We start from the raw sequence: 17,228 nt of genomic DNA, 5'->3' as shown, positions 1-17,228 counted from the left end.
TCTGCATCCAGAGAAAACATCTGATATTACACTGAAAATTTAGTGAAATCTATAAAACACTATTACTTTAGGTCATCCAAGAGGGCAGGAAAATAACTGTTACAAAAAATATTTTTGTATTTTTGTAATGGGATTTTACCTATAACAATGGTAAAAGCTCACATTTACTGAGTGACCAGTATGTGTCAGATAATTAAGAATTTTACATGGATTGACTTAATCCTCCCAAAAACCCTATAAATTAGATGTGATTACCATTATTAGCCCTGTTTTATAGATGGAAAGTAAGCTTGGGTAATTTAAGCTCATTTCCATTCTACAACAGGATTCAAACATGAGGTGTCAGTTAGCACACTTAATCTCCATGCTACACCGTGTTCCCGCCTATGTAGAAAGATGAGTATCTTCCCACCTATGTAGAAATATGAGTATGCTCCATTCAGGTAAAATCCCATCTCCTGTCAGATTTTTCTCTCTTGCAGCTCATTTAAAATACATCCTGAAAGTTATTTGATCATAAGATGTAATTCCTTTAAAGCATAGTTTTTGACTTAAAAATTAAATATTTTCCCTATTACATTTTTAAATTTTTACTATCTCCAAAAATGTATAAAACATTTGAAACATGTTAAAAACAAATAAGACAAAAAAATTCATGTTTTAAAGGAACATATCTGGTTAGCTGGTATTCCATTGAAAGTATCTTATAATAAACACAAATTTTAATTTTTCATTTAACAACACTAAAGAATGAGGTATATAAATGTTTTAATCACAGACTTTTACTGTATGCAATTAATTGTATTTCACAACTAGCATCTTACAAAAAAGACAGTACCACTGTGCCTGTAAAAAGTACTGTAATTAAACAGAAAATTACATTACCACATGAAACCACCAAATATCACAACTGTTAGGGTCTACAGTTTTATTTTTTCTTCAAATGTTATCATGATGTCTTATGTGATATTTTGCATCCACATTCTATTTTTAAGTTCATTTACAATTCAGAAGTCTCCTTTAGGTAGATATATATTAAGCAAATGGTTAAGAGAAAGCAGGAGACCCCAGGAGAATTTAAGTACTGTGTGGTTTCTAGGTTGAAATTCTAAATACAACATAAAACACTTTAAATAGTTGTAAACAAAAATGCAAAATCTGTAGTCATAAAAATATTTTATTGGTAATTTTACATAGTATAAGTGGGGCTATACTTTTTTCCTTTCAGGATACTGAGAAATGTGTAAACTGGCAGCTGTGTCTGAAAATAGGGTACTATGATTTTCATAAGAATTATTGTATTTAATAAGAGGCCAATTAGACTGATTTAAAATTAGTTATTTCCCATTTCTGTGCAATAATTCCCATTTCTGTTTTAATTAGATTCATACTTCTATGGCCCTGGATAAGTTTGGGACAAGAAAACAATGATAAAACTATCATTAAGTTAAAGCTTTTCTAAAATTGCAGCTTGTAAAATATGGCAAGTTTCTTTTCTCTTGTTTTTGCCAAATGCTTATAATTATTTGAATTTTAATGTTTTATATGATACAGAAAATACCAGTGTTCAATGACAATAGCACTAAACCTGAATTATAAAGCTAAATAATCAATGTTTTATTGTTTACTAGTCCGCTAGTAAACATTACAATAAATGAATGTTTTGAAAAATAAGCAAACAAAAAAACCTCAAAAAATAGATAAAACCAGAAACATAATTCAGGAACAATAATTAGTAAAACGTGTCAAAAACATTGGCAAAGGTTCATACAAATTCTTTATTTAATAACAATTTTCCTATTTAACCACACCAAGTACCAGCAGGTGTATTTAAGAGGATAACCATTAAGAAAAACCTGTTGCAGCAATAGTTAAGTTGTTCTTTGACTTGTATACATATAACTATCTGTTTCACAATTCTCAAATAATACATATTTAGGCAGCTTGCACTATGTTATAAAAAATTTAAATTCGTTACATGCCAATAGTAGAGAATTCAAGAATTATGTGTTAGAATTCACTAAACTAAAAGTGAAAATACACTTACCAATAACACTGCATAATGAATAATTCAACCACATTTTCATGGCACTTAACTGCAGAGACCAAAATGTTAAGTCTGGAAATGTTTGGTAGGCATCATTGCAATAAAATCTAACAAATTCTAACAAATTTCTATTTTATGTAAAACTCAAATTATGGATTGTGCATGAATGTATCTGTCATGAAAATGTGGTACCTCTTGGCGTAATCTGTGTATTTGCATGGTAGCACAGAAGTGACTAAGAAATTGGAGAAAATAAACTTTAATGAGATTCTCCATTCAATGATGAGGCTTCTCCTCTGGGTGAAGATGACCTGGACATTCCTCTCTCTGTGTTATCAGAGCTAGAGCCGCTTTGACTGTGTTGATCTGCAGAAGCAGCACTAGATGCAGGCGGTGACTTTGTTTTCTCCTTAAAGTCTGTAATAATGACTGTCAGATCTCCAACAGTAACTTCCAAATGCTGAGCACTACTCCGATCCACATTTTTCAATCTTGGCCTAAACATAAAAAAATGAAATTTTAAACTAACTTTTCCCTCTACCAAATTTCTGAGCATATAATAAATAATAAAAGTGGTAAAAGTAACAAAATACATATATTTAAAGCAATTTATGTGTAACTAGCCACAAAAACATCATAAAATGTTTCAACTCATTAACATTAATCAAACCAATCATTCATGAACATTCTTCAATGCAACCAAAAAACTGTGACAGCCTAGAAGTAGAACTTGTGCTTCTATAGCTGTATCATAATTTTGCAGACAGCTTATTAATTTTATTAAAATAGATGTTTTAGACAACAATGAAATAGTTGCACCATGGAGGAAGGTGATAAAAGCTAAGGTTGAGCTACATGCAAGGAAGACTGTTACTCCACTGACACACACTAATAAGGGTATCATGATTGTTATGACTGAACGCATGACCATTTTGATAGGTTAAAACCCATGCAATTATCTGTTCGGTATGTTGAAAACCACTCCTGGTTCAAATAGCTCTTCTTAAGGGAAAAACAAAACAAAACAAAACAAACCCAGACACAAATGTCTTCCAATCTCGTAAAAAGAAAAAAGCATCATCACATTTAAGCTTGTATTTGTGGCTTCTGTGTTTAATTTCCTATGTATCTTTCAAACTCAGTAAAACCTTTCCTGATACCTTATAATAAAGGAGACCAAATATTTTACTTCCACTTTGTGTATATTAGTATATCAAGGTTAAAAAAAAATTAAATGGTTTTATTATTTCAAAAATGTCATAAAACACTCTTCACATTTACCTGGTTTTCTTATGGCTATTCTTTTTGCTAGTTGTTTCCTTTTCACTTTTTTCTTTTTCTACTTTATCTTTTTTCTCTTTCTTTGACTGTGTAGGAGGCACAAACTGCTGAGTAACCTGCTGTGCAACCAACTGGGAGACAGGTCGAGGTTTCCTGTGTGCATGTTAAAAAGAAAGGTATTTTAAATTACAACTTAAAACATAAGTGCTTTATGACAGAATATCTCACATTATGAAAACAAGTTAATAACAATAACTTTCAAGTATAAAAATTCCTCATGTATAAGGTAATTTAAATATACAATTTTAAAGATATATATCAGTTTTTCCCGTTCAACAAAAATGGAACAAACTATAACAATTAAAATTTATAGTCTAAGATATATGCTCAAACATTAGAATACTGTTATGTAAATCAACATAAGAAATTATTTTAAATGTATATCAAAAAAAATGGGATGTACCCATATAAACATGAGTTCTAAAAATCAAACTTCAAAGTTTTCACTGAAATAATAATTTATCCCTCCTTCAGAGAAGGAAATACCTGACCATTTGTGACAATGGCTATCTGTTCTTTAAAGCTTTTCATTTATTCATTTAATAAACATTTATTATCAAAATTTCTCACTCCTTATTGCTTAAATCCTTTAAGTTTCTTACATCTCCAGCCACAATCTCACCATGCTCTTTTGACCCTGGAGATCTGCCCAGTCTTTTGAGACTCATCTACTTGCTAACTTACTCATTTAGAAAATATTTATTGAGGACCTACTGTAAGAACTGTTCAGGGATATCTGAAATGTTGCCTGGCTTCAACATCTGATGCTGGTACAAGCTTTCACCTGTCCAGCTTTGCCACAGAACTTGCACAACTGAGGTTAAGATTCAAAATACAGTCTCTAAGTTCTTAAGAGAGAAAGAAGGATATAGCAAGGAAAGAGGCAGAGGGAAGGAGGGAAGAAGATAAAAATACATTTTAACAGATGCTCTACAAACAATGGTAACTTTATTGCCTGAAAAATCCTCACCCTTTTTTGGTTAGTACAGTTTTTAAAAAATCTTTTTTTCTCCTGTTCCTCTATGGCAAGACAACATAAAAAATAATGAGAAAATATTGTACAATCTAAGAATTAAAGCTGCATGGCTGAGAGAAAATAGGAAACAGTATGTAAAGCAGATATCAGGAGATGGATAATGAATTTTGCTCAGGGCCTAGACAGTCTGAACTACTGAAAGGATATCCAGGACAGATGTCCAATATACAACTTAAAAAATAGGACTGACATAGAGTTTGAGATGTAGATTAAGAGTTGCACAAATAAAAGTGATATTGAAAGTATGGTAGTTAACGGCTGAGGTTAGAAAAGGGTTAAGGTGGTGGTTTTCAAATATAAGGTACATCAGAATCACCAAGAAGGCTTGTTTAGCTTGCTTAGCCCTACCCCGCAGGATTTCTGATTCAGTAGGCCTTGAAGTAGAGCCCAAGAAACTGTATTTCTAACTAGTTTCCAAGTTATGCTGATGTCTCTGGGGACCACACTTTAAAAAGAAGCTTGAGGAAATGCAATATATCTGGTGAATACTGTTACTACTATAAGATAAAGTTTGAGATGGAGAGCAGAGTGGCAGAGTGAAAAAAAACCAAGCTGGACAGATAAGAAGGGATCCCATGATTAAAAGCTAAGCAGTCTGATTTTATCCTTAAGTGATGATAAGTCACTGAAGAAATTCAGACTTGAATTTTACAAAGATTACTGGCATTAGTCTGAAACAGAAAGGTACTACACTACAGTAGAAGTAAAAATGTGAGACTAGTGGTCTAATAAATGATCATGTAATCTCTGTACCTAGTGTTGTTTGTTGTTATTTTCTAACCATCAACAAATTTTCTATAGTGGTTCTTTTTTTCTGTTCTTGAGTAGTTGCATATCTTTCTCTTTTTATCCTAGGCTTACCTAAATGTATACTACACAACTATTCCATTTTTATTCTTATTTTAATGTGAAGGTTGATTTTCACTTAAAGATTATGATTTTTGTACCTCAATTCTATGATTATTTCATCTGGTTCAATTTTGAGAGAAAAGAAGCACAAAACATAAATGTATATAGTTCAATTATTCAAATAAAGTTCTCTGCTGCTCTCTAGGAGCTAAAGAGCTTTCACTGAAGGAAGGAGGAACACAGTTTATGATGATCTTTTTACAACATCATAAGTCACTCAACTCCATGCCCTATTAAAAATAAAGCCCTTCTATCTCCAGGTATCTTAAGGTTTGTGATCCCTTTTCTATTTGATGAGAAAAATCAGGATAGGAGGAAATTTTAGAGGTAGGAAATAGTTAACTCAGGAAATAAAGGGCAGAGTATCATTTATAAAATATACCCTTTTATGTTCACAGATTTATCACTCATGGTTTTGACAGTACACTTTTAGTAATGCCAAAGGTTCTGTGATAAGGAGTTGATGTGCACAAAATGGTTGCCTAGTTAATAAATGACTACTGTCTAGCCACTGGCCAACTACAGTCCATCATCTACTTATTCACATATGCCATGATTAGACTGTATTTGTCAGATATGATGTTCACCAATTTGGGGATCCCTATGTATCTTTCATAGATAGCCCAAATAGAAGGTATAAGTTTGGCAGTCTGTTGATTTACTATAATGTAAGAAAAGGGGGAACATTTTATTACGCATTAGGACAAAATATTTTTGGAGCTGGCTGACCTTCTGTGTGAGCAGGAGGTCAATACATGTTGGCTTCATATATGCAATTTTCAACTACAGTCTGCCTTCCACCCCCACTGACAAAAATCCCATGTGCTAAATATTATAGGAATAATATTTTCAGCTTGATCAACTTCATCATAATTTACCTTTGTCATGTTGGACAGGTAAGATGAAAGAAAGGAAAGAAAGAAAAAGAGTATTAAAAACAATGACATTCTTTACTAAAAAGAGGCAGCATAACTCAAATTTCAAAAGAAGTAATCTGCTTAGTAACACCAAAATATATGGTAAATTGAAGCGATATGGTAAATCTCATAAAAAAAAAAAAGGCTGGACTAAATCCATACATATTGTGAATCTGTTGATACTCTGGCTAACAAACGCCCAAAAATCTAACCTAGGAAAGATTTTATAAAAAACCACCTGTTTACAACCAAGCGTGGTGGCTCACACCTGTAATCCCAGCACTTTGGGAGGCCAAGGCAGGCAGATCATTTGAGTCCAGGAGTTCGAGGCCAGCCTGGGCAACATAGTGAAAACCCATCTCTACAAAAAAAATACAGAAATTGGCCAGTAAAGGTACGCGCCTGTAGGAGGCTGAGGTGGAAAAATCGCTTGAGCCCAGGAGGTGGAGGTTGCAGTGAGCCACGATCACACCACTGCATTCCACCCTGGGTGACAGAGTGAGACCCTGTCTTCTGGAACAAAAAAAAAAAGAAAAGAAACTACTTGTTTGATAAATTTTATTGCACATTTACATGTGTCAGGCACTAGGTAAGGAGATTAACCATGAACAAGACAATTAAAAACAAAAAAACTGTGTGTTGTGATAGAGAAAACAGAAGGAGGAGTTATTACAGACAGAGAGGAAATAACTTCTGTCCATGTTTAAATGGTCAGTATACCAGGAGAAACAGGTATCACAATGGACCCTTTTAATAAGAGAACAATGAAACGACTTCATTAAGCATTTTATTAAGACTTTAAAAGAGAGTAAACCCAATTTCTTATTCTATAATAACTTGGTTTTAAAGTTATCTAGACCTCGAATGGCCAAAAGGTTTTTGTTTTTGTTTTTGTTTTTGAGATTGAGTCTAGCTCTGTCGCCCAGGCTGGAGTGCAGTGACGTGATCTCAGGTCACTGCAAGCTCTGCCTCCTGGGTTCACGCCATTCTCCTGCCTCAGCCTCCTGAGCAGCTGGGACTACAGGTGCCTGCCACCATGCCCGGCTAATTTTTTTTTATTTTTTATTTTTAATAGAGACGGGGTTTCACTGTGTTAGCTAGGATGGTCTCGATCTCCTGACCTCATGATCTGCCCGCCTTGGCCTCCCAAAGTGCTGGGATTACAGATGTGAGCTGCTGCGCCCGGCCAGGTTTTTTTTTTTTTTTTTTTTAATGTAACTAACTCCTCATCAACTGTCATGCCTAATCCTATGAACATTCATCTTGTAAGTACTGATTCTTGGTTTTAAATTGTATCTATATCTATCTATCCATCTATCTATCTATCTATCTATCTATATCTATCTATCTATCTATGAATGCGACGGAGTCTTACACTGTCACCCAGGCTGGAGTGCGGTGGCGTGATCTTGGCTCAATGCAACCTCCAGCCTCCTAGCTTCAAGCGATTCTCCTACCTCAGCCTCCCGAGTAGCTGGGATTACAAGCGTGTGCCACCATGCCTGGCTAATTTTTTATACTTTTAGGGGGTTTCACCATGTTGGCCAGGCTGGTCTTGAACGCCCAACCTCAGGTGATCCGCCTGTCTTGGCCTCCCAAAGTGCTGGGATTACAGGCATGAGCCATTGCGCCTGGCCTCAAATACATTTCTAATAGGTTTTAGCTTTTCTTTACTTCTACCACTTCTTGGACTTGTATCATAGGATGCTTTACTTTTGAAACCCTTGACAACTCATAATTTCTTGAAGAGACAGACATTCTCTCTGCTTCAGAATTACCATTTTCATTTGTAGATGAGGTACACATACCTACCTTTAGCATCTGTCCACTAACGAACTATCTCAAGTAATTTTTTGTGTCAAATATAGAAGATAAAGAATGTTTTCACATGTCTTTAAAGCAAAACAAGATGCTCCAAGTTCTTTTTGCAAAATATTGCATGATAAAATCCTTTCTGTTGAATGACTACTTATATGAGAAATCATATATACTTTTTGTGCTCAGAAATATTTGTTCACTTATCAATTACTGAGTTTGAGAAAAATGAACAAGGATATTGTCATCTGAAGACTCATGGTCTGAGATTTCCCTTATATGGTCAATTTCAACATCACTACAATTTTGGATGCCACTATCACTGGCTTTACACCATCCCCTGATTCATCTAGTAACTGTGAAACATCTTGTAAATCTTCCTGTCATTAGGAGCAGAAAATGAAAAATTCTGAATTCTCAAATGTGTTCAATGAAAGTTAAAAAAAAAAAAAGGAGGGCAAAGACTACAAAAATACTGTCTCTACACTTTTGTACTTTCTGGAAAGATGATAAAACACTGGATTTTTTTTTCAAAATTGCACTATCCTTCTAGATGATGCCACCATTTTTCTGTTTTCTTATTATTTTGGTCTCTTTTTAATACAGTTGGAAATAACTAAGTAGTAAAGATAAAATAGTTCCTAGGAACAGAAAACCAAACACTGCATGTTCTCATTCATAAGTGGGAGCTAAACAATGAGAACACATGGACACAGGGAGGGGATCATCACACACCGGGGCCTGTTGGGGAGTGGGGGGAAAGGGGAGGGAGAGTATTAGGACAAATACCTAATGCATGCGGGGTTTAAAACCTAGATGACGGGTTGACAGTTACAGCAAACCACCATGACACATGTCTATCTATGTAACAAACCTGCATGTTCTGCACATGTATCCCAGAACTTACAGTAAAATAAAAATAAATAAAATAGTTCCTAGGATGTAATAGCAAACTATCTCAAGATATAGGAAAAAATCAAATAACTAAGATCCCGTTATATATGACAGAAATATAAAAGGGACCAAAAGGTCCATATGGTAATTTCAAAAAATAAATGTTCTCCTTCTTTGAAGACCTCAAGGAAAGAATAAAACATAAAGTATCAAATCTATAGGTAGAACCACTTGAAAAAGGACTCAAAAACTAAAATTGGGTCCAACTTAAGAAAAATCATTTGTGTATCTACATATTAAAACAATACACATATCCTGTAACTAATTATTTAAATATTACTGTATTAGAATTACCATTTTTGGTTCTTAGCTCAATGTTGAAAAATATAAATAGCACACAACAGAAATTCAATAAACGAAAAGCTGTTGAAAATTTCTGGCCAGGCTCGGTGGCTCACGTCTATAATCCCAGCACTTTGGGAGGCCAACGCGGGCAGACTGCTTGGGCCCAGGAGTTTGAGACCAGCCTGGGCAACATGGCAAAACCCTGTCTCTATAAAAAGTTACTCAGGAGTGGTGGCGCAGGCACATGCCTATAGTCCCAGCTACAGTCCAGGACAGTCAAGTCATCGTCTGGCTTTGTTTCCATACCTCGAGCTCTGACTGCATCCCAAGATTACTGGGTAAGCCAAATAAAATAATGAATGTTAAAAATGTATATACTGTAAGTTATAAAATACTTTAAGTAATATTTATGAATAATATACAAATATATCTTGATGGCATAATATTTTTAAATCTAGGATTCTGTTACACTTTTGTCTCACATAACTCCCACAACATTCCTGACAAACTTTCCCATCACGCCTATCTCAAGAAAAGAAAGACAGCATTTTTTTTTTTTTTTTTTTTTGAGATGGAGCTTCGCTTTTGTTGCCCGGGCTGGAGTGCAATGGTGCGCTCTCAGCTCACTGCAACCTCCGCCTTGTGGGTTCAAGTGATTCTCCTGCCTCAGCCTCTCTAGTAGCTGGGATTACAAGTGTGCACCACCATGCCCAGCTAATTTTTTTTGTATTTTTAGTAGAAACGGGGTTTCACCATGTTGGTTAGGCTGGTCTTGAACTCCTGACCTCAAGTGATCCACCTGCCTCGGCCTACCAAAGTGCTGGGATTATAGATGTGAGCCACCATGCCTGGCCGAAAGACAGAAATTTTATGTCATAAAATTTAAGCAGGGTGATTCAGTTTGAAGAGGCTTGGCTTCTTCCTTAAATTCTTTTCGGAAAAATGATTATCTTACATTGCACAAAATAAAGACTCTACCCTTGTATTTAGCTGTTGTCCCCAAAACTATCAAAATCCTTTTTATACACAATTTCTCCTTTAAAAAAACAAGAACACTCCATTCACAGAAACAAGCCACTGTTCTCAAAGTAGTTACAGTAAGCAGAATCTACTATACAAACTCTAGATCTAAGGGCATATTTGCACATTTACATGTCATTTGGTTGAGATGGCCTGCCCAAATATTTTTTAAAAACTTAAAATTTTCTAATTAAATTTATAATTAGTATTAATATTTTAATTTAGTAAGTTTAAAAACTCACAATTACCTTTTAAAATGTTGTAAATATTGTGGGGCTCATACCACCCCTCCCATCATAAGAACACTATACTCCTTTCACAGACATAGAAATATACTGAAGTCTCTCCCATCTAGAAGGAAAAAACTCCTCCCTTAATCCCTTGTTTACTTGCTCTTCCTTTCTCCTCTTCCAGTATTTTGAAAATGTCTGCTATTCTCTCAGTTGTGTCCTTGTCTTCACTTCTACCTTTCCAAACCTCTTTCCTATCCACTAAAGAAACCATACTAAGGTCACCAAGTATGCCAAAACCAAAAGACAGCTTTCAGTCCTCATCTTATTTGACTTCTGTGTATCATGACATTATTTAACATTCTCCTGCACCATAGCTACAAAGGTTCTACTTTCTTATTCCTCTTCCTACCTTCTCCAGTAAGTAGGTCCTTCTCAGTCATCTTATATCTAAACTGGCTCCTCTTAGAACTTCCTCTTCCAGCCCCTTTAATGTTGAGGTTACTTCATGCTGTTCTTAATCTCCTCTTTAATTTTTCTTTTCTTTTTTTTTGGAGACATAGTCTCACTGTCCCCCAGGCTGGAGTGCATTGGCACAATCTCAGCTCACTGCAGCCTCTGCCTCCTGGGCTCAAGCAATCCTCCCCCCTCAGCCTCCCAAGTAGCTAGGACTACAGGCATGCCCCACCACACCGGGCTAATTTTTGTATTTTTTGTAGAAACAGGTTTCACCATGTTGTCCAGGCTGGTCTCAAACTCCTGGACTCAAGAGATCCACCTGCCTCAGCCTCCCAAAGTGCTGGGATTAGAGGTGTGAACCACCGTGCCCAGCCAACTTCTTCTCTTTTCATGTTGAATACAAGCATTATTCTTGAAGGATATGGGTAATAATGACACTATTGGAGTGGTGGAGCTACAAGACTAAATTTTAGGAAGTAGTAGGGTTAGAGATATATAGTAGAAGAGTTTCCTTCCTTCCTTTTCTCTCTCTCTCCTTTCTTTTTTTTTAAGACGGAGTCTTGCTCTGTCACCCAGGCTGGAGTGCAGTGGTACAATCACAACTCACTACAGCCTCAACCTTCTGGGTTCAAGCTATCCTCCTACCTCAGCCTCCAAAGTAACTGGTACCACAGGCACGCATCACCACAACTGGGTAATTTTTTTATTTTTTGTAGAGATGAGGGTCTCACAACATGGCCCAGGCCAGTCTCAAACTCCTGAGGTCAAGCAATCCTCCTGCCTCAGCCTCCCAAAGTGCTGGGGTTACAGGCATGAGCCACCAGACCCGGCTATGTTATGTGTTTTTGATAAGTCAGTCAGTCACATTACACTATAACTGTAGGTATGCTTGCAAGCTCCTGAAGGATTGTGTCTTTTCATTTTTGAAACACTGGTAACAAGCTCAGAGCCTGATAGGCATTCAACAAATGACTGCTGAATGAATTAAATAGCCCTTGTTCTCTCCTGAATCTTCCATCTTTCCCTTTTTAAAATAATAATTTATCTCAAAACATGCTCATTTATCTTGCGTATCTTAATGATAACGAAGAATACTTGATATCTGTGTTGGTTCCTGGTTTATATTCTGCTTCAGGGAGCTCATCCACTCTTAAGAGTTCCATTTGTTTCCTCTATATAGAAAACTTGTGGCCAGATGCGGTGGCTCACGCCTATAATCTCAGCACTTTGGGAGGCTCAGGCAGGCAGATCACTTGATCCTAGGAGTTCGAGACCTGCCTGGGCAATATGGTGAAACCCTGTCTCTACTAAAAACAAACAAACAAACAAAAAACTATACACACACACACACACAAATTAGCTGGGCATGGTGGCAAGCACCTTTAGTCCCAGCTACTGGGAGTAAGGGACAGGAGGATCACCTGAGCCTTGGGAGGTTGAGACTGCAGTGAGCCGTGATTGTGCCACTGCACTCTAGCCTGTAGATCCACCTCTCCAATAGTATCATTATTACCCATATTCTTCAAGAATAATGTTTGTATTCAACAAAAATACAAACATATTTCTTTCCCCTAATATCCGCTCTAAATGTTGAATGGTGGGAAGTGGGAGAGAGCACTAGAGCAACGTAAGTGGTCAGGAATTGTTTAGGTTTTTTTTGTTTTTGTTTTTAGACAGAGTGAAACTCTGTCTCCCAGGCTGGAGTGCAGTGGCGCGATCTCGGCTAACTGCAACCTCCGTCTCCTGGGTTCAAGCAATCCTCCTGCCTCAGCCTCCCAAGTAGCTGGGATTGCACGTATGCGCCACCATACCTGGCTAATTTTGCATTTTTAGTAGAGACGGGATTTCACCATATTGCCCAGGCTGGTCTCAACTCCTGACCTCAAGTGATCCGCCCACCTTGGCCTCCCAGAATGCTGGGATTACAGGTGTGAGCCACCACACCCAGCCAGAACTGTTTAATCTGTAATATTCTAATATTGTAAAGTAGGTAATGTACTATCCAGGCATAGCGGTGCATGCCTGTAGTCCCAGTCACTCAGGAGGCTGAGGCAGGAGGATCACTTGAGGCCAGGAGTTAGAGGGGCTGCAGTGCACTATGATCATACCTCTGAATAGCCACTGGCATTTCAGACTGGGCAACGTGGTATGACCCCATCTCTTTAAATTAAAAAAAAAGAAAGAAAGAAATATGTTACTTGTAGAATTACTTTTAAAAATAAAATCAACTAAGCACTTGCCTATGATTCTTACAGACTACAAGCAAAAGGGCCAGAACTGGGTATATAACTCCTGATCATTTTCTCATTACAAAAATCTCATATCTGGCTGGGCGTGGTAGCTCACGCCTATAATCCTAACACTTTGGAAAACTGAGGTGGGTGGATTATTTGAGCTCAGGAGTTCAAGACCAGGCTGGGCAACATGGTGAAACCCCATCTCTACAGAAAATACAAAAAAAAAAAAAAAATTGGCCAGGTGTACTGGTGCGTGCCTGTAGTCCCAGCTACCCAGGAGGCTGAGATGAGAGGATCACCTGAACCTGGGAGGTTGAGGCTGCAGTAAGCCATGACCGTTCCACTGCACTCCAGAATGGGAGACAGAGGGAGACCCTGTCTCAAACAAAAAAAGAGTTTAAAAACAAGTATTTAGGCTCCTCAACAAACCAGCCTCTAACTACATTTCAAACATTAATGCTATCTGTTTTTTATTCTTCCAATGCTCTATGCTCTTTCTATATTTGATTTAGTTGTGCAATGCTGGGAAAATCCTTATTCACACAGTTAAGTACTTACAAATGACAATCTTTTAACTTTAAATTCACCTTGAATCTTGGGAAGCTCTTCAATTAAAGTAATTTAGAAGCTTGAAAGAAAGATACAAGGAATTTTGAGTTAAAGTTGCATCATTAACAGTAGTTAGTAACCACTTACATTTTTATCATAATAAAGGACAGAAGGCGTACAAAATTATAAATTATTATAATTTGAAATCTCTTATATGCATCCATCTACCTGGCTACTAAGCCACAATGACAGCATGTACCATCAGCAGATGGGCTAGAGCCTTCTTAAATATGCTTCAACTGAGGCATGTGTGATACAGTGGTGGATGAATTTAGATGTCATACAATTTTATATAAGCCAACATGAGACCTGAATTTTTTTTAAGCGACTAGGGCAGGGGCTACAACATTCCTAATTGGTAACATATTTAAAAGGTTTGAAAAATACAGAAGCCCAGAGATAGCAGAAGTGCTATTCTGAAGTCTGCACAGGAGTAAATAAATCAAGTACATACCCAAGAGAAATGAAAACATATGTTCACACAAAAATGTGTACATGAATGTTCACAGAAGCATTATCCTTAACAGCCCCAAAGCAGAAGCAACCCAAATGCTTACTAACTGATGAATGGATAAATCAAATATGGTGTATATTCATAAAATGAAATATTATTTCACCATAAAGAAGGAATGAAATACTGACAGATACTACAACATGGATGAGCCTACGGCATTATGCTAAGTGAAAAACACCAGTCACTAAAGACCACATATTCTTGCATGGTTCTGTTTATATAAAATGTCCAAAATAGGCAAATTCATAGAAACAGGAGGTAGACCTGTGGTTGCTCAGGGTTAGGACATTAAGGAACAAAATGGAGAGTAACTGCAAATGGACATGAGAGAGGGAGGGAGAGAGGGAGAGAGGGAGAGAGGGAGAGAGGGGGGGAGAGAGAGAGAGAGAGAGAGAGAGAGAGAGAGAGAGAGAGAGAGAGAGAGAGACTCTGGAGTAAAAATTCTTCTAAATACTAGAGATGGGGTCTCGCTCTATTGCCCAGACTGCAGTGCAATGGCACAGTCATAGACACTGCAGCCTCAAACTCCTGGGCTCAAGAGATCTTTCTTTCTCAGCCTCTTGAGCAGCTAAGACTATAGTCACAAACGGGGCTCCACGGTCTATATGTATTTAATTTTCAATAGCAAACACTTCTGCAGCAGACCAGAACACAATTTTCCCCCAACTCCTGGCAGGTGGTGCCAGGAAGACTTGATTCCTTGACAAATACTAAGATAGTCCTTGGTAAGCACAGACAAAACAGATTACTTACATCATTTCTATAAAAACTAGGTTAAAGTTTTCAGCAAAGCCTCTCAAATCATTAAATGACATGACAGTTTGGCATTTGCTTTTCACTTAATTTGAAAGACTAAGGACAATCTTCAAGACTACAAATAGGTCACTCTCAACTTTCCCTTCCTCTTAGCCAACTAAACATTTAAGCCCTTTCCATTTTTCTTTCATATTATTCCAACTGTTCCTCTTTATCATACCCACTAATACTACTCTAGCTTAACCCAACAGACTTCTACAGCACCTTCTCCTTTCCAATCCAAGATTACTCTTGCTTCCATTAATTTATTTAACAAATATTTATTAAGCATTTACTATGTTCCATTAAATATTCCAATTACTGTTCTAAGTACTGGGAACAGAGCACTGAACAAAACTTGCTTTTATCATGTGCTATTTTATCAAGGGGGTGACCTTAGTTCTTATCTCACAGAGAAAAGAGAAGCTATTCGATTAGAATGTCCACAGCCTTCCATCTATACCAACATAGTCTGACTTCCCTACCCTTACTCTTAATTAAACCATCCATCTCTCTGCCCACTGGATCCCTTTCTCCAGGACACACTCCTGCCACTGACCTCCTTTGTTTCCTGCTTAAACAATATTTCCTTCTCTACTGGGTTATTCCTGTCAGCATACAAAATATTTCAATAATTCATACCTCAAAAAGAAAAAAAAAAAACTCTTTCCTGAGTCTACATCCCTGTCTAGCCACTGCCCCATTTGTTTTCTTTTCCATGACACCTCAAAAAATTTTTCTATACTCACTCAATACTTTTCCCACTCTCTCTCAGGCTCACATTAGTCAGGCTCTTGTCCTTCCACTCCAGCAAAATTATTTATTTCAAGGTCACTGATAACCACTTTACCAACAGTCAACTGTAGTCATCCTAGCCTTTTCCAGCAACACTTCACTGAGTTTATCACTCCTTCCCTTCCTGAAAAACTTTTTTCACTCAGCCTCTAGGACACCACACTCTTCACATTTCTCTCCTGCCTCACTGGCTACTCTTTCACAGTTTCATTTACTGATTCCCTTCCAGTCTCCCAAATTTCTAAACTTCAGAGTACCTCAGGACTGAGTCTTTGGATACCTCTTATCTACGCTAACCCTCCAGACCAGTGCTACTCAAAAAGTGTAGTCAACGAATGAAGAGTAGCAACACCAGGTACCTCTTAAAAATGCAAATTCTCAGGCCTTGCCCTAGAACTAGGGTGATTTTTTTATGCATGCTAAAAGCACTCCTCTTGGTGACCTCATTCAGTCCTCGGTTTTAAGTATCATCTGTACAATGGTTTTCGACCCTGGCTCCACATTGGATTTCACTTGCAATAGCATTTTAAAAATATGACTAGAAAGCAAAAGTTAAATTTTGCTAAATTTTATAAATAGAATATTTGTAAAAATAACACTTAAGGAAAAACTAGATTATGACATTGAAAGTAATGAACATTAATTTTAATAATGAAAGTAGTCCCTGAATAATCTTTTCTATGCATCAAAGTTTTCCTCAAAGGCATACATAAACCCCTCACATTGAAACATATGAAAACAATGTGATCGATAACATCCAGGCATTTCCATTTCAATATATGTACTCAAAGAAGGAAATATATGTCCATACAAAAACTTGTACACAAATGTTCATAGCAACTTCATTTGTAATGGCCCAAAACTGAAAATAACCCAAATGTTAATCAACAGGTGAATGGATAAAGAAACTGTGGTACATCCATACAATGGAATACTACTCAGCAACACAAAGAAATGAACCACTGACACTCAAGAGGAGTTATGCCGAGTGAAAGAGATTGGACCAAAAAAATACACACTGTATGATTCCATTCACATAAATTTCTAGAAAATGCAAACTAATTTATAGTGACAGAAAGCAGATCAGTAGTTGCCTAGCAACCAGAGATGGGATGGGGGTAGGTACAGGAGGGAGGAATTAAAAATGGGCACAAAGAAACTCCAGAAAATAATGGATGTGTGTCTGCTCTCTTGATTGTGGTGATAGTTTCACAGGTATATTCATATGTCAAAACTTAACATATTGCATGTTTTATGTGTGGTTT

General features: G+C 36.8%; 1 protein-coding gene across 5 annotated transcripts in view; it reads right to left on the bottom strand.

Annotated features, from left to right (window-relative positions):
* Positions 1 to 751: 751 nt before the first annotated feature.
* Positions 752 to 17,228, bottom strand: part of YAF2 (YY1 associated factor 2) — a 76,733-nt gene continuing 60,256 nt past the window's right edge. For all 5 annotated transcript variants that reach the window (XM_016923633.3, XM_063785770.1, XM_001167723.7 and 2 more), the window contains 2 exons: positions 3,329 to 3,481; positions 752 to 2,544 (listed from right to left, as the gene is read on the bottom strand). In XM_016923633.3, the coding sequence (XP_016779122.1) occupies positions 2,307 to 2,544; positions 3,329 to 3,481 (391 nt within the window). In that variant the 3' untranslated portion in view covers positions 752 to 2,306. The remainder of the gene's footprint in view (positions 2,545 to 3,328; positions 3,482 to 17,228) is intronic.

This window comes from Pan troglodytes, chromosome 10 (assembly GCF_028858775.2).
Source record: "Pan troglodytes isolate AG18354 chromosome 10, NHGRI_mPanTro3-v2.0_pri, whole genome shotgun sequence".
NCBI lineage: Eukaryota > Metazoa > Chordata > Mammalia > Primates > Hominidae > Pan > Pan troglodytes.
The sequence above is the reverse complement of the archived record's forward strand: the minus strand, read 5'-3'. Positions and strand labels throughout refer to the sequence as shown.